This window comes from Hippocampus zosterae, chromosome 11 (genome assembly GCF_025434085.1).
Source record: "Hippocampus zosterae strain Florida chromosome 11, ASM2543408v3, whole genome shotgun sequence".
Taxonomy (NCBI): domain Eukaryota; kingdom Metazoa; phylum Chordata; class Actinopteri; order Syngnathiformes; family Syngnathidae; genus Hippocampus; species Hippocampus zosterae.
In genome coordinates, this window is record NC_067461.1 from 17,101,785 (window position 1) to 17,120,892 (window position 19,108).

Here is a 19,108-nt window from a genome sequence, read left to right on the forward strand (position 1 = left end):
CCATTATAATCAATTTTAAAAAATGTAATCCATTCTAAGTCTAGAAAACTACTTTTTTTAAAAGCATTTTTAAACTAGCAGGTAATATGTAAAATACTGTACAAACAAACTACAAACATATTCTGTTTTTACCAATTTTAACAAAAACATTGACATTGTAACAAAAATTGACATAACATTGCTCTCTCTCTCTCTCTCATCGTGACAATTCTAGATTGCATTCTTTTACACCTTGAATTTATAAACCCTAAAGTAATGGCTGTAACTATGGATGCTATCTCTGAAATCCTACGCTACGCACGGTATGAGGTAACATCCTTCCATTCATTTTCTGAACCGCTTTTTCCACACAAGTCCAGACTCGTCCATATTAAAAGTTTGCTGGGGAAGGCAATCCTTGGCCTTGATGAGATTTTCAAACTCAACTTTAAACTTTTCACCAGCTTCCTTGTCTGAACTGGCTGCCTCCCCATGACGAATCACTTCTTTTGCTCAACTTTTCGAACCATCCTCTGCTTGCTTTAAAATCAAACTCTTCAGGAGCAATTTTTTATCTTGCTTTGCCACAAATTGTATCTTGACTATGACTGTCCCCTGCTAGTTGTTTCTCATTCAAGAAAATAAGCAAAATTTTCTCCACTTCCTCTAATATTTGTGGCATTTGTTTGCTAAACAGATCCTTTAGCCACATCAGAGTCTTTCTTTTTTAGGGTGCTGCTGATTTCGGCATGCTGAACTCCTTAGCCAACACAGACACACACCTGATTCATATTTCACTGTCAAATCTTTCTTAATTCAATACTTTTGCGCACTATTTTCCTCTTTTTTCACCAGCTTTACTACTTCCACAGAAATAACAGTCCAATTTGTGTAGATCTCAACAAACACGTCTGTTTTTAAAAAAATATATATTTATTGAAAACGTCTGCTCACAATGGAGGCGTCACTTCTTCGTCTACATGAGGAGGCGTCACTTCCTCGTGAAAGGAAGCCCAGAGAAGTCGAGTGGCACATTCAAGTGCGCTCAGTTTGGTCGAGAACCGGAAGCCAAGGGGAGTCGAGTGATGTATTCATGTTTGCTTAGTTTGGTTGAGAACCGATTTTCGGTCGTAACCCGAGGCATGAAAACTCGAGGTTTTGGGTCGAAAACCGATTTGGTCAAGCACAGAGAGGTTTGAAAACTGAGGTCTGACTGTCGTTAGTATGCAAAGCCTGTACGTACTGTACCGTACCAATGCATTGTGGTCACACAAATGCCGGTAACAGGAAAACACAGAAGACAACACAGAGCATCGGCGATGTGCAAACAGACGACGAAGACGACGATCAGTTGCTTCCACTAATCATAAATTCCAATTTCTGCTGTATAGAAGTATGAAAACTATATGTTTAGTTGCAACCATGCCAATCAAAATATGTTGAAATAATGCATACATCACTTCAAATTGTTTGTAAAGACCGGTGCATATAAACATTTTGGTGTGGTGCTCAGATAAGCACCAGAGGTTGTTCCGTGCATTTTCTTCCAAAACCACCACCGTCTTGGATGAAGACAGATTTCCAGCAGATCTCTGGGCATAGTAGGGCCCGCGGACCACATCCGACATGTCCACAGTCTCTGCATCCTTCATACTGAAACGTCAGGTATGCGCTGCTTTTCTTTTGATATGCATGTATGTCAGCAGCCCAAGTGAACAAGAGTAAAAATCAGATGGTCGGGCACAGTTTGGATAGCTCTCTCAATGTTGCCAAATGTATCCATTGTTGTTGTTTTGCATGATGACACAAGTTCTTTGTTTTGGTGTGAATTTACAGGTGTATCTTTTGGATCCTTCCATGAGGGCGCAGCATGAAGCACATTCAAATTTCTATTGACAACTATAAACAAACAAGTAATTTATTGCAGTGAAGAACATGCAAGATAGATCAAAAATGATCAACTAGTCACCCAGAGACACACTAGGACATAAACGCGCACAGAACAACACCAAGCAGTCAAGGTTAAAGAGGATGGCAGGAAAATCGATGTACCTCAACAGTGGCTGTTTAGGGGGTCTAGGCGGTTCACCGTCTTGGCTCTGTAGAGGCTTCTTAGTCACCTGCTTATAAATGTTCCTCGCTGTCACTCCGAGCCACAGCATGGTTGCTAAAGACGAATAGTGCAGCACAAGCCCGACCTGAAATGGTAAAAGGTTGAAAATGGCTACAATTACGATCATGACTTGTCCGAACCTTTGCTTGTTCATTCTGCACGACAACTGTCAGGGACAAAGGTTAATGCCTTTAATACATAAAATTCAAAGAAGAAAAGTGAAGGATGAGCAATTCTCATAAATATCAATGTCACGCCAAGGGTGTCTCTTTGACTGCTTCCCTTCCAGACCTTAACGTTCCGTGTCCTTCACTAAAGAGACTATCGAGCACAACAGAGTACAGGATTGAATGAGTGCAAGGTTGATGATAGCATTTTGGCGCAGTTTTACATTTGGATACTGAGCAGCTCCTTATCAGTTATGCTAGAGGACATCAAGGGCGCAGCCAAAATAACAAATTAGAATACAAATGATTGTCACGTTGTCAACTATCTGTGTGAAAACTGTAATGCATACCTGCACTCTCTTGTTTGAATATTCATAAATTACATTTGAACGGGAGAATAGATCTAACTTTGTCAAAAGGCTTTGACAATTCATAACAATAGATTGAAAAGTGGAGAGGGGATGAAGGATGGTGGGAAAATATTAAAAGGCACGCCCCTCCACTATACCCAAGCAATTTGGTCAGATAGTGATTTAGAAAAAATAAAGTTGTCCTCTCAGCTAAGTGGCATTAAATTGTTCTTCATTGAAAATAACTCAATGTGCTCAACCAAAGGGGAAACTACTGCAAATAATGTAAATAAATATCACCAGTAACAACAGACAAGCTGTTTAATTTTAAAGTAGTAAATAATGGGAAACGAGAAAATTTGCGTGATTCATCATACCGTCATGAATGACAGCTAATTATCTATGGCTAGTCTGCAAAACTCTGTGATTTTACTATATTCATTTGCGAAGTTGAAGCCAATCTTAGCAGCAAACCTTGAGCAAATATTAAATATTGAAAGCAATGACTGCTTCCCTGAGCAGCACATAGATCACAAAGTCAACAAAGGATGAGCTGGGAACAGCCAACCAGAAACTAATTGTTTTTTTTTTCCCCACCACCAGACTGGAAAATGTAGAATCCCAACTCACACTGTTTAAGGTTTTTAATGGCTTGTTTACTGACCTTTTTGACCGCCTCTCCTATTCTAGAGCTCACTTCTTTCAGCGATGCAATACTTTTCTTATCTTTCAAGGGAATTTATCTTTCAAAGTTCCAGCCGAGGGGGGAATTACCGGTACACAGAAATACAAAACCCCACCATCTTCGTCGTGTAGTAGAAAGGCTATCAAATCGATTTGTGAAAGTGACAAAGTTTCAGACAAACATTTCAGTTTTTTGGTCCACATCATGTGAAATACATTTTTTGGAGCTTTTAGCCATGCTAAAATGTAAATTCATCACCAAGAACCCCACAAGTGATGTTTTCCTCCATTCACCCATCCCGCAGAATTCCTGCTCATTCCTACACTCTCAGGACAAGGCTCACTTTTCTATGTCACAAAGCAAGGCTTACTGGATGATTTGCAATGTTTATAATAAGGCCCGACCCTGGAATCTATCTTAAATATGTTGCTAGTCCCTATCTGGTGTACCGCATTTGTTTGGCAATATTTTTGATGACAACTAACCATAAGTGTCTTATTTTTGGAGATGACTCAAATCCCAATCATTTCAGATGATGGAATATCTCGTAGTTTTATTCACCAGTCCCATCTGATTTCATGGCAGCATTTTAATGATGAGAACCCCTTAATAACAACTTTAATCAGTCAAATGTAGGTCATATTCATAGAAAAATGAGCAGATTTTTAATGGTTTATTTAACTCTGCTCACACTCACTGCATAACCCCGTTAATATTTAATCTAAAATTGGTTGAAGGTCAGCATGGGATATAACAACAAGAAAATGTGACGAGATATAGTGCTTGAGTGCTTAGTACAAGTCTGCACACCCAGTCACATAAAAATCCAATCTATCTTTTTTATAACGAGGGATCAAAAATCTGAGGTTCTAATCTAATTCAATACTATAACTAATTGTATACTATCAATGTCATGATGCATATCTGAATTGCGCAAAATGGGACTTGAATTGGGTTACATCAGTTCAGTATGTATATTTAGATGAAGAGCTGGAGAAACAACCATTCACAAATTCAAACGTTCAGAACCGTCTACAATTTTTAATATTGATTATTGATGAATTATTCATATTGATATTGATTCCTATCGCGGTTGCAGTGGCTCATTAGTATGACATGGGAGATGATCAGGGATGCAGCAGGAAATTACGGAGTGTAATTTCACTTAATATGCCTGAAAATGATGAATTAGCAATCTGCAATATGTTCATCTATCTTTGCTAGCAACGTACAGTGATAGGCAGAATGATTAAATGTTTTGTCATTAAATGCTATATGCCTTGTGGCACCATGCTGCCTCATGCAAATCATTCTTGATCTTAAGAAAGGGATCTGCAGATTGTTGGTGGCGATACCGTTGTGATGTGGTTGTCATTTCGAGTACACCGGACGCTATAAGAGCGTAGCTGTTTTCATCTTTATGCGTTGGGCCTACAACAACTGAAAAAAAATCTAGGAAAAAAGAAAGATCTCACCTAAACTTACTCCTAATTTACTCAGTATGAAGTCTGGACCTGGTAGCTGATATACTTGCGATCCTCTATAAATTCTCCTGTATGAATTGCAACAGGTGGATAGCTTCTGCCATCTACTGTATTTGACAGAAGAGCCTTTACTGGTACTTTTTCGCCCTGTTATGATACGAACAAAGCTATATTTGTAATTCATAATTAATTTTCTGATAAATTTAATGAAACTGGATAATTTCCCACGACACCCCTAATTATGCCCCAACGGCACAATGGTGTTCAACGGCACCCTGGTTGCTATGGGATTCACTGCTCTGGAGCATTTTAATAAATAGTAGCTTTCAGAACAATTGGCTATTTCCATGTTTAAGAAGCGTATGTCATTTTGAAAAAACTGAAAGTAAAAGACCAAACTGCGATAATGTTTTTGAAACACATCTTACAATTTTGTCATTTTCTTACATAATTTCCAGATAAAACACACCAATGGACCAAAAAACAAAATCAAATAAAAATTTACTCACAATTTGATATGAATAGATTTGGGATGAAGCCTGCTGCCAACATCATAAAGTAAATGTGAACTGGGACAAGGACTGCAATTTTCTAATTGTATAAAAATTGTCCAATCGCAGACTACTTTCAATTTTGACACTTCAATAAAAATCCCACATCACATTCCCGATCATTAATAGTGAGGCATACAAAAACGGACTGCACTTACTGCTTGACATATGATGGGATATTTGATTCGATTGATGCCGCCGGCAAACACAGCAAAGGTCAGAGCCGTATGGAAGCAGAAGTTGAGAAGTATATGCCATCCTTTCCGACTGATGCGGATTGCACTGCCAAAAGAAAGATCAGTAAATAGAAAATAAGCATGTCTCAAAGCAAAAAGACAGAGCAACACAGTTTTTTGTTTGAGCCCTCAGCGCAACACGCGAATGAAGTGTTGTGTTGCTCAATGGGCCGTCGTGACCCCCGTCACTCGGCGCCGTCTTTTGGAGAGCAAACATTAAATGTACAGTCAGGGAGGCAAGGGGACTGGCCAAATATCCTCCACACATGAAGGAAAGAAAGACGTGCTGACCGCTGGTCACTGAAGGACCGATTTATCTTCAACAATATTTCCAAATAAAAGTTTGAGCTGTCAAAGTCCTGTTATGATTTAAATCTATTCAAAATGTTTTGAGATCAATGAATAATCATTTTATTTATCGTGATTACAATCTCAATCAAAATAACCATTATTACTTTTCCATTATTGTGTAACGCTACTGTAAAAAAAAAAATGCGGCACAATTTCCCTTCTGAAGAAATAATTAAACGTGGAATTCAAATAATGGAATGGAATTGTATTGTCATTGCACATCACACATCTTTTTGTTTCACCGTTTCCTCCTAAAATCACTCAATTATATCTATCATTAGTCACTTTAATATACTGCAGCCTAAAATAGAGATTGCCATCCATTCATCTTCTATGAGGCTTATCCTGTTTAGGGTCATGGAGAGCTGGTGCCGATAATAAGATGACTCGGGGGCAAAGGTGAAATACGCCCCTGAGTGCTTGCCAGTCAATCTCAGGGCACACTCACACGACAACCATTTCGACTCGTGCTCACACTGTCACCGAGTGAAAATTGAATCCACTTTCCCATCACACAAGTCAGGCCAGGGTACCACTACACCATCGGTGACATAAAATAGCGAAGAACTCTTTCATTTACATACAGGGGGCTACTTCAAATTGGCTTCAAAGAGACTGACCTGAGGCAAAGAGCACCCCAACGTGTCACTAAAATCATGGCAGAGTGGTAATGAGTATGCACACGAACAGGAATCATTCTGTGATGACTAAAAGGGGAAGGAAAGGGGTGGTGGTGGTGGGGGGGAATTATTTCCAGTTCACTAGATCAATTGAAGCTTCTTACTTTGCACTTGTATTTGCTTTGAGCCCAGCCATGGGAAAGACACTTAACCCACTTCACCGTGTTCTATCCAGCTGTTAGAGAAATGACTGAATAGGTCAAACAACAACAAGCTACAGTTTGACACAACCTTTAACAACAGCCCAGTGTGAACTATTTCTGTTAAATCCATAGCAGTCATTGTCATCTTCTAAACTATAAACTGGAGATCCTCATGGTCCAAAAGTGTGATCCAGTCGGACTTGAGCCACCTCTACATAAATGAAGCATTTGCAGCAGTGAGCTATGCGTGGCGTCTGATGGCAAGTTTCACAGATCTGCATGAGAGGAGGCACTGCTGCCTCTGCCACAGTCCAGGTATTGAACTGTATCCAGCAAAGAGGCCGCAAATCAAGCTGGCTGCTTGCCTCCCTGGAAGGAGGTTTTCATAGGCTCTGCACTGGGTTTTCATTGGGTCAAGTACATTAACGTGCAACCCTGCACACCCTCTTCCCGCAGTCTGGGATGAATTAAACTGTACTCTTGCTTCACGTTGGAGCCCTAAAACAAAATGTTCTTCTAAAAAATGTTTTTATGCTCCAAAATTGCCAATCTTCATTCGGGTATCCACCTACTAATCCTTATTCAAATTAGCACAAATCGGAACGACTTACTTCAAGAGTCTCTCGAACAAATAAAACAAAAAACATGCTTTTATGACTGTCAGTACTTAAGTGTGGGCAGGCACTCGACAGACACAAATGTGTGTATACCGGTAATTAAATAGTCACGTTTAAAAAATATGTCCATTGATAACTCTGCACCATCTCAATAATGGGTTGAAACGTTGAGCTCAACATACAACCTTCTGGCAAAGTTAAGGGTGTGTGTCTGACAGACACTCTCATGAACGATCGAAAAGGGGACCAAGCCTTGGCCGTTCCTGGCTCCAACCCTTTGCAATAGTCTTCCCCAACTGATAACATGTGCTGATTCAGTCAATGCCTGAAAATACTTATAAAACAACTGTATAGATTATTTATCACAGTACTGTGAGCATGCTGTGTGACACGAAAAAGTGTTGCATGACGTTTTACTTGTGGTATTAGTATTAGATGCTTGTGTTTGGTCATATTTTTTTAATTACTCTGGTATAAATAATTTAAGCACTACCATTTTCACTTTTAAATAAACAAAAACATTTGTGTCGTCATTGTACTGATTGAGAACAGAGGGATTAGGGAAGTGTTATTAAATTTCAACTGAGCCAAATAAAACCCCAAAAAAGGGAACTCGCCTTACTGAGCATATACTGCACATGGAACGGACAGTGCATCATTTCTCTTTAATTCCTAAGATTTATGACATACACCATATTTATCTTCGTGACGCTGTCACATCTCTTCCTAATCGCCCGATTCTCAACCGTGAGGAATCTTTTGTTTTCTACAATGTTTTGTTTTCAGCAATGGCGCACACAGAACCAATCCTGGGATTCGACAACACAGAAGAAAAAAAAAAGTCTTTTTTCATGGTGATTTCAAATTCAGAAAAGATATGGTGTGTGTGTGCGTGTGTGTGTGTGTGTGTGTGTGTGTGTGTGTGTGTGTGTTTGTGTGTGCGCGTGCGCGTGTGTATATATTTCTTCAAAGGGGGAAAAAAATACAAAATATTTGAAAACCACTGCTTTAATTATCCCTTCAGCATATGTTGAAATGCATGTTGTAATATGATTTGAGAAAGAACAAATTCGCAATGCATAATGTACTCAGTCTAGCCTTGAGCAATGCCTCTCGGATTTATCCCCATTTATCACCTTGTTAGCGCTTCACAGACTGACGATCAGCTTGAGTGATACTACACGACCAAAGTGTTACGAAACAGAGATGGTGTTTAGTACTGAGGAGTGACAAGGAGATGAAAGAGGGATGGGATAAAAGATGCTAAAAAGGGTGTCCTTGACGGCAAACGTGTCTCTGTGCATGTTGGAGTTTTCAAAGCTTTTTCAGTATATGGTGGTCGACGGGTGAAAGCACACCCGCCTCATATTGCAGAGGTCATGCGTTCAATTCCGAGCCCTGGCCTTGCTTTGTGGAGTTTTCATGTTCTCCCTATCCCAGTCTGGGTTTTCTCTGGAGACGAACAGATTCCATAAACATGCAGGGTACGTTAGTTGATCACTCTAAAATTGCCATTAGGTGTTATTGTGAGTTTGAATGGCTATTCGTATATGTGTGCCCGAAGATTGGCTGGCAACCAGTTCAGGGTGTACCCCGCCAACTGCCCGAAGACAGCTGGGATAGAATCCAGCAGATTTTCACGGGTTGCCCATCCCTGCTTTAGAACCGAACAACTCCAGTCAGATGAAAGACATACACACATGCATTTACGTACATGCGCAAACGCTTGGCAGTGCTTTCAACTAGGCTAAGGGTCCAAGTCAGGCCACAGTCAGCACGTTTGTGAAACATGCTTCAAATTCAAACCATTACACTGAAAACTGTTTTGAGGATTAGTTATAACTTGACATATAGAACTAGGGAGCACCTCTTCATTTTTTATTAGAAATTTCCCGTTGAGTTTTGAGAGGATCGAGACTATCACAGCTTGAAGCCTGAGCATGGCCGCGTGCATCCAGGACCAATTGACATTCAATTGCTGTGCTGCCGATGTAACCTTCCACAAAAATATTTGCGAAAGGGCTGAATTTTCTTACCTGTGATGCACTATGTATGTGATGATGGAGGCAAAGAGGCAGAGCAGCATGACCGCCGTGCAGGCATACACGACCGGGTGCAAAAACTCCGCTGGGTATGGGGGGAAAGACAGCACCTTCTTCAGATCCTGGGGAATAGAGGGAGTGAAATGGAGATTAGAGGAAAGACGGCAGATTCATGACAAAGAATTTCAGAGGTTTAGTTTAATATGAGGAATGAAAATGAGAACGTGTTTGGCTTACAAAATCCTACAAAAGCCACCTCAGCGTACAGTTGACAACTACAAGTGAAATATAAATTACCTTCTCGAAATCCATGGAGTTTGAATGCTCATTTCAACTTTTCAACTTTATTTATCGTGCACTTGAAAGCTTGTCTCAGTCTATAAGACTGAACATAAAACATCGAAAGTAGTAGCAGTAGTAGTAATCACAGTATGTGCTGTCCAACGCTCTAAAGAATAATAACACTTGATTCAACATTCCATCCAGGTGCTTGTGTATTGCATTTTGGGAATTCAGTTGACACCCTACGCCAGAGAGGCATATTGAAAAAAAAAACCCAAACAACAACAACAAAAAAAAAAATATATATTATTTCCTTTTCAAAGATGTATTCGCTCAGGCAGTGGTCATTAAGTATTATCAGCATAGTGCCACTGTGATCTAACTCAAAATGCAGTAAACATATAATAAATAACATTATGATGTTCATATTAGATCTGTTGCATTGGAAACAGACACAATGATGGTTTTCATTCTCACGGACTGATTATATGCCAAATACTGGACACTGGACTATTGAAGGGAGATAACTACAATATGGGAAAGTGTATCAAACATTTTTACCTGCAGCCTGTGCTCAGATCAAGCAATGATGTGAGAGTATTGGTTCCTAAAGGCGAGTCGGGGGATATTAAAACCACTCAACATTGACATTTGGGTGTCATGATGTTAAATTAAGCATACATTATATCGATAGCACTGTCAGTGACCACATATGCATTTGTATGCCCAAAGGTAAAGTGCATGCAGTAGACATTGTCAATTTCCAATATAGATCTGTGAAGGATGAAGCAACACTAGTCTCATTGGCACATCAAGTTTTGGGAAAGCTTGGTACTGAGGGAGCAGGTTTTAACCGCATAAAATTGAATCAGAAATGAATCATGTTCTTATCACAGATAACTATTTTCTTGGAAAGTCAAAATAAAATGGCTGGAAACTGGACTGTAAATTATGACATGATGCACTGCACTTTACATGAATGATGCAAGATGCTGTACTTTTCATTTGTGAATTTAGATGCTCAATGACAAGACACAGCATCAGGCGTTCCAACATATCAGACAACTTCACACAGTTTGTTAATTAATGTTTAACAAGCAAATATTACGTTCGTATTTACCCTCAGAGCGATGTCATAGAAGGACAATGAAAATTTGTTAATTACAATGATATGCAATGATGCTGATGAAAACCAAATCCCCATGGCACCACCAAGGAAATGTGTTGAAGTTAAGATTTTTATTTAGGGTGCTAAATTGTGTACGTGAAATAGCATGGAATAATTTAATAGGTGAGAAACATGTCCACACAAACATCAAGACAAAGAGAATTTTGGACAGCTGAGTTGAATTGCCGAAACAAAATCAATCCATCCAGCTTTGGCTGCTATCTGATCAGAGATAAGCCACACCCGGCTCCTTCAGGCAGATCTCAAGGCACCACAGGTCCAGAGGAGCATCTTAATAATTTTTGGAAGTCAACCCCGAAGTCTCAGCTCATTCGGCCAGTGTTCATTCGAGCTGTATATGTGTATGTGTGGGTTTTTATTTTATTTTATTTTTTGTCAATGAGCTTGTTGAGAAACAGGCACAGAAAGCAGTTAATGAACAACTCAGGAAGTTCTCGCTCAGGGCCATGTTGGGACAAGATTATGGACATCACAGAATATATGTGTTTAGATATTAAGGATAAGGAGTGATGATGTATTTTGACTGGAGAAGAATCTAATGTGTGAAAGATCCTTTTTTTCCAAATGAAAAGCTTGGACCAAAAATGAAGTATTATTGACACAGCCTCAGATTCAGAGAGCTGCATAGCCAAAAAGGGGGCCTGGTAAAGTCAGAGGAGCTGTACACACACATTTTATGAAAAAGCAAGAAGCGCAAGAGGGGGAACTGTGTTTGGTTTGCTGATTGGTAGCGAGCAGGTTACAGCCAGGCGTGAAGCAGTTAGGATGACTTTACGGATATCCAGCTCCTTCTTGAACGGAAAACTGTGAATTATTACTGAGTGAGCTACTGCCCCAAGTGAAGGATCTCATCTATCTTGTAGTATGGGTAAAAGAAGAAGAAAATATCTGTGCCACATCACAAAGAATACCAGGGACGTTCCTTCTCCTTGTGGAGAAGAATGAAGCAAAGAAAATGTAGACAGATCTCAGTCTGAATGGTCGTCTGACGCTCACCATTGTTTCATTTATATGAGCTCGTGTTTGAAATCGGTGAGTCTGTTAATAGAAGGAGGAAGGGTGCTTCCCTCCTGAGCAGTTTAAGTTGGAACAACAATTTAATAATGATAAATAAATGTAATCAGGATTCACACCCTCAGGGTATTTGGAGACGATCAGCGAGTTTGGAGAAAAAAAAAAACTATAGTTGATCATCGATTCAATCAGAAGATGGAGCAATATATCTATTTAAACTAGACCTTGCTCAATCAGTTTTTGGGGGGAAGATTTGACAAAAACAATACAATAATAATTTACTGTTAAGTCCCCAAATTCTTCTTAAAAAACAAACAAACATTAAATGTAACCCCCTCCGTGAGTCGTCACCTTACCGTGGTGGAGGGGTTTGTGTGTCCCAATGATCCTAGAGGCTAAGTTGTCTGGGGCTTTATGCCCCTGGCAGGGTCACCCATGGCAAACAGGTTCTAGGTGAGGGGCCAGACAAAGCACGGCTCAAAGACCCCGATGATGATTGCAATAAATGGATCTAGGTTTCCCTTGCCGGGACGCGGGTCACCGGGGCCCCCCTCTGGAGCCAGGCCTGGAGGTGGGGCTCGTTGGCAAGCGCCTGGTGGCCGGGCCAACACCCATGGGGCCCGGCCGGGCACAGCCCGAAGAGGCAACGTGGGTCCCCCTTCCCATGGGCTCACCACCCATGAGAGGAGCCAAAGGGGTCGGGTGCAATGTGAGCTGGGCGGCAGCCAAAGGCGGAGACCCTGGTGGTCCGATCCTCGGCTGCAGAAGCTAGCTCTTGGGACATGGAATGTCACCTCTCTGGCAGGGAAGGAGCCCGAGCTGGTGTGTGAGGCAGAGAATTTCCGACTGGATATAGTCGGACTTGCCTCCACACACAGCCTGGGTTCTGGTACCAGTTCTCTCGAGAGGGGTTGGACTCTCTTCCACTCTGGAGTTGCTCACAGTGAGAGGCGAAGAGCAGGTGTGGGCATACTCATTGCCCCCCGGCTCAGTGCCTGTACATTGGGGTTCACACCGGTAGACGAGAGGGTTGCCTCCCTCCGCCTTCGGGTGGGTGGACGGGTCCTGACTGTTGTTTGTGCATATGCACCAAACAGCAGCTCAGCATACCCACCCTTTTTGGAGTCCTTGGAGGGTGTGCTGGAGAGTACTCCTGCTGGGGACTCCCTTGTTCTGCTGAGGGACTTCAATGCTCACGTGGGCAATGACAGTGAGACCTGGAGGGGCGTGATTGGGAGGAACGGCCCCCCCGATCAGAACCCGAGTGGTGTTTTGTTATTGGACTTCTGTGCTCGTCGCGGATTGTCCATAACGAACACCTTGTTCAAACATAAGGGTGTCCATATGTGCACTTGGCACCAGGACACCCTAGGCCGCAGTTCGATGATCGACTTTGTAGTTGTATCATCGGATTTGCGGCCGCATGTTCTGGACACTCGGGTGAAGAGAGGGGGGGAGCTGTCAACTGATCACCATCTGGTGGTGAGTAGGCTCCGATGGTGGGGGAAGATGCCGGTCCGTCCTGGCAGACCCAAACGTATAGTGAGGGTTTGTTGGGAGCGTCTGGCGGAATCCCCTGTCAGAAGGAGTTTCAACTCCCACCTCCGACAGAGCTTTTCCCATGTTCCGGGGGAGGCGGGGGACATTGAGCCCGAGTGGACCATGTTCCATGCCTCTATTGTTGAGGCGGCCAATCTGAGTTGTGGCCGTAAGGTGGTTGGTGCCTGTCGTGGCGGCAACCCCCGTACTCGCTGGTGGACACCAGCAGTAAGGGATGCCGTCAAGCTGAAGAAGGAGTCCTATCGAGCCTTTATGGCCTGTGGGACCCCAGAGGCAGCTGACGGGTATCGACTGCCCAAGCGGACCGCGGCTTCGGTGGTCGCCGTGGCAAAAACCCGAGCGTGGGAAGAGTTCGGTGAGGCAATGGAATCCGACTTCGGGACGGCTTCGAGGAAATTCTGGTCCACCATCCGACGTCTCAGGAGGGGGAAGCAGTGCACCACTAACACTGTGTAGAGTGGGGATGGGGCGCTGCTGACTTCGACTCGGGACCTTGTGAACCGGTGGGCCGAGTACTTCGAAGACCTCCTCAACTCCACCAACACGCCTTCCTTGGAGGAAGCAGAGCCTGGGGACTCTGAGGTGTGGTTGAAGTCACCGATGTGGTTAAAAAGCTCCTCAGTGGCAAGGCTCCAGGGGTGGATGAGATCTGCCCGGAGTTCCTCAAGGCTCTGGATGTTGTGGGGCTGTCCTGGTTGACACGCCTCTGCAACATCGCGTGGTCAACAGGGAGAGTGCCTCTGGATTGGCAGACCGGGGTAGTAGTCCCTCTTTTTAAAAAGGGGGACCGGAGGGTGTGTTCCAACTACAGAGGGATCACACTCCTCAGCCTCCCTGGTAAGGTCTATTCAGGGGTGCTGGAGAGGAGGGTCCGTCAGGAAGTCGAGCCTCAGATTGAGGAGGAGCAGTGTGGTTTTCGTCCCGGCCGTGGAACAGTGGACCAGCTCTACACCCTTAGCAGGGTCCTTGAGGGTATGTGGGAATTCGCCCAACCAGTCTACATGTGTTTTGTGGACTTGGAGAAGGCGTTTGACCGTGTCCCTCGGGGAGTTCTGTGGGGTGTGCTTCGAGGGTATGGGGTACCGAACCCCCTGATACGGGCTGTTAGGTCACTATACCACCGATGTCAGAGTTTGGTCAGAATCGTTTCCAGTGGGGGTAGGACTCCGCCAAGGCTGCCCTTTGTCGCCGATTCTGTTCATAACCTTTATGGACAGAATTTCTAGGCGCAGCCGAAGCGTTGAGGGGGTCCGTTTTGGGGGCCTCAGTATTGCATGCCTGCTTTTTGCAGATGATGTGGTGCTGTTGGCGCCTTCAAACGGGGCTCTCCAACTCTCACTGGAGCGTTTCGCAGCCGAGTGTGAAGCGGTTGGGATGAAAATCAGCACCTCCAAATCTGAAACCATGGTCCTCAGTCAGAAAACGGTGGAGTGCCCCCTCCGGGTCGGGGAGGAGATCTTACCCCAATTGGAGTTCAAGTATCTGTCACGTTGAGCCCGAGGCGATGAGAAATCGCCTCGTGCACAACAGAAAAAACGAGGTGGATCCCAGGAAAGGCAGACAACGAAAAGATCTTGTGAGAAACAAAGGGTTTTAATAAAGAACAAAAGGAGCCCGAACAGGGAAAACGGTAACAGAAAACGCTGGTCAAATAAGGACCAGGAAAAATAAGGAAGACAACCGAAAACGCTCGCGAAACGATAAAGGGCGAGGAACTACCGAGATAGGAGAACCGACGATAACAATTTGGTCACAATATGAAATACGCGAAGGTAGAGGCCGTAAGGCAATAAGGCAGCGAGAAATTGTCAAGCGACGAGAGTAGCGATAGAGAGCAATGGCACGGTAAGGAATTCTCCGGCAGTGGGAGAACTGCCGGAGTCTCATTAATATAGGAGGGCAATCAGTCCGAGATAGAGAACAGGTGCACCGAACAGGCGGAGGGAAAAATCCGCCACCTGTCGGCGAGCACGCGACGTGACAGTATCTTGGGGTCTTGTTCACGAGTGGGGGTAGGAGGGAGCGGGAGATCGACAGGCGGATCGGTGCAGCATCTGCTGTGATGCGGACGTTGTATCGGTCTGTCGTGGTGAAGAAGGAGCTGAGACAAAGGGCGAAGTTCTCAATTTACCGGTCTATCTACGTCCCAACCCTCACCTATGGTCACGAGCTATGGGTCGTGACCGAAAGAACGAGATCCCGGATACAAGTGGCTGAAATGAGTTTTCTCCGCAGGGTGTCCGGGCTCTCCCTTAGAGATAAGGTGAGAAGCTCAGTCATCCGGGAGGGGCTCAGAGTCGAGCCGCTTCTCCTCCACATCGAGAGGAGCCAGATGAGGTGGCTTGGGCATCTGATTCGGATGCCTCCTGAGCGCCTCCCTGGTGAGGTGTTCCGGTCATGTCCCACCGGGAGGAGACCCCGAGGAAGACCCAGGACACGCTGGAGAGACTATGTCACCCAGCTTGCCTGGGAACGACTCGGGATCCCCCGGGGAGAGCTGGAAGAAGTAGCTAGGGAGAGGCAAGTCTGGGCTTCCCTGCTAAAGCTGTTGCCCCCGCGACCCGGCCCCGGATAAGCGGTAGATGATGGATGGATGGATGGATGGATAAATATAACATGTTTACATGTTAAGATCTTCTTCTGTGATGATTGAAAAACAAAAGCATGAACATCGCCAGTCTTTCAGGTGGCTGGGGCTTTAACTTGCTCCAACTACTGTATTGCTATCTTAGTTCAACAGCTGGAAACAGTTCCACTGTCCCTTTGTCCAAAGAACCTAATGATTATTTTGTCCGACATTGTTTCTAAAATCTCCACTTTTTATCTGGCAAGTATGGGACGGAATAAGCACATAATGTGTAACTTTACAGATTTGGCCCGATCTACACAACCCGTATTGATTCTAAATGGAAGTGTAACACCTGCACCCCAAAAAAAGTTGCATTTGCAAGTGACTGATTCTGTAGTATAGAAGAAGAAAAAAACACCTGTTTCACTGTCTGTGTTGCATTGATCAAAGCAATGCTGCTTGAAGGACTTGGAATAGTTGAGTTGTGCATGGTGTAACTTCCCAAAGCTGATGTCATGTTCTTGGGACTGCAAATTCTTAGAGATTGTATCAACAGTGCCTCTGCTGTGTGTAGTTAGTTATGTAGTGCATACTATTTTGCCCTGGTTTTTTGAGCCTTATTATCCTCAGCATGTTTTGTGTTTTCATATTGGGATTGCTTAAAAGCCATTCAAGCAGCTCTGTGGACTGTTGCCAAAATGGAACTGAAGAGAATTGCATCATCACCCTTGCAGCTTTCTGAAAAGCAGCATTATGAATCAGTTGTGAATGAAGACCCAGCAGCAGGCGAGGTATACATGAACAGCAGGGCACCCCATTCACACACATAGCATACAGTCAGATTTACTACCGGATCAGGAGGAGATATTAATGCTTTTAGAGGTTGGTGATCTTCGCAATTTTAAGCAGCAGAGCAGGCGAGATTTGTTCTAATAAAGCTTTCTTGTTCATCTTTTAAAGTCAAAGGAAATATATATATAAATCCACAACATATGTAGCTTGAGCATCACTGAAATACTAATCTCCAAAATGTAAACTGATATGCTGACTGATTACTTGTTCTCTAAAATTTTACTGGACCAATAAATAAATAAAACAGAAAATCTAGTTTTACTCCAGGAATGGAAGTCTACTAAATAAACATAAACTCAATGATGATACAAATAAATATTAAATCATTAATGTGTTAAAATGCAAAAGGTTCTGAAGCAATTACAGCTGACATTTAAAGTATTTGGAAAAAAAATATTAGACAGTGCCTGTGATGTAAAAGTAATGGAACACGGCCCACATCCAAATGTGTAGCTGTGTAAATAAGTATTGGGATTCTCTACGACTACGACTACGACTACTACTACTACGATTACCGTACAACTACTGCCATCATTACCACCTCAGTCATGGCTCCAGAGAGCTTGAGAGAATACATGCAAAGCATTATGGAGTCTCGTCTGAATTTTTTTGTCAACAACACGAACCCACATCTTTTTTCGGAGATAATCGCTGGCGAACCAGCTGCACTCTAAGGTTCTGCTCCCATCGATTCATGTTGCTAATCTACGGTCTGTGCCAGACAAGATAGATGAACCTCTTCCCTGCACAAGGATCTGAAAAACCTTCGCGAGTTCTGCCGCACTCTGCTACACTAAAATTTGACTCAGCGAATGCATCCTGGACGCCGCGCTACACCTACCTGTCTTCCGTCTTCACCTAGCAGACCGTGTCACAGAAGGTTCGGGGAAGTCAAAAGGAGGCAGAATTTGCCATTATATCAACAACAAATGGTGGACAGAGCTCAACACACACCTCAGCCTGAACTTCGAGATGCTATTTCGAAACTCTAAGCCACTACTTACTACACATGAGTTGTCCTCCGTCATACTCGCCGGTGTTTACATCGCATCATGGCTGACCAAGTCAACGAACTTGAGCGACAGCGCCCAGAATCACCCCTCATCATCCTGGGTGATTTTAACGGAGCACAACTTAACCATGACCACCCCAGATATAACCATCACATTGATTGCTTCATCAGAGAACGCTACACTGGACAATTCTTACTCATAGAGGCCCATGCAGAGTTGGATTTGTCTGATGACTGTTTAATGCACATAATTCCAACATGCTGGCACAGACACAAATGCACAAAAAATTACTTTAAAGACTGTGAAGAGGTGCACCGATAAAGCAAAACTGGTAGTACAGGAAAGTATGGACTGCACTGATTAGCGTGTCTTTGAAACTTCAACCTGCAGCCTGCACGAATACACGGACACCGTAACATCATACACCAGTTTCTGTGAGGACGCGTGTTGCAACAAAGAGCTTCCGCTTGTTCGTCAATATCAAGCCATGGTTCACTTCCAGACTAAGTCAGCTTGGAAAAGCCAGAGATGCCGCCTGAAAACCAGCGGACAAAGGAACTTAAAATCGCAAAGAAAAGTTATGCAGAAATGCTGAAAAATTTAGTTTTCAGCTAACAACTATGCGCCCGTGTGGAATAGCATAAAATCATTTACAATCTACAATCTTACCAAATGTTCATCCTTTGGGAAATTCACAGGAAATTACCATGGTAGTCCACAGGGTGGCCCAAATAAATATTTATAATCTATATTTTCCCTGGAGGCAGTATTGAAGATTCCCTGGGGGGGGGGGGGGGGGGGGGCAATGTGGCACAACCAGGAATAGTTCTGAAGATCTGTATTCAAGTGCTTCGGTTTTATTGAATTGTAACTACATATGTACAGTTGCATAGCTTTCAGTGTTCTGTGTTACAACAGATTGTAAAATGACAAGCCCCTTTGTTGACCTTGCTGTCATGATGAATGATGGACCGGCCACTGGTGCAGATCATAGTAGTGTCCTGAACAAGTCAAAACTGTTGCAGACCCAATGGGATGTCAGCTGGGGACAGGAACAGCCAGCTCCAGGAAATGCATTTCCTCCAGGCCGCTCATGATTTGAACTGCAATCATATTACATCACTGCACGGTGGCCACTTCATTACTCTGCTTCCACAGTACCGCTCTGTGATCAGCCCTTTGACAACACAGTTCATTAGAGCCATTACCATACAATGCAGTTTAGCCCCGT

The 19,108-nt window shown here is 43.4% G+C and overlaps 1 protein-coding gene across 3 annotated transcripts in view; it reads right to left on the reverse strand.

The window, feature by feature from the left end:
- Nucleotides 1-19,108, reverse strand: part of LOC127610320 (adhesion G protein-coupled receptor A1) — a 147,956-nt gene that overhangs the window by 12,632 nt on the left and 116,216 nt on the right. For all 3 annotated transcript variants that reach the window (XM_052080299.1, XM_052080298.1, XM_052080300.1), the window contains 3 exons: nucleotides 9,393-9,520; nucleotides 5,488-5,611; nucleotides 2,032-2,177 (listed from right to left, as the gene is read on the reverse strand). In XM_052080299.1, coding sequence (XP_051936259.1) covers nucleotides 2,032-2,177; nucleotides 5,488-5,611; nucleotides 9,393-9,520 — 398 coding nt within the window. The remainder of the gene's footprint in view (nucleotides 1-2,031; nucleotides 2,178-5,487; nucleotides 5,612-9,392; nucleotides 9,521-19,108) is intronic.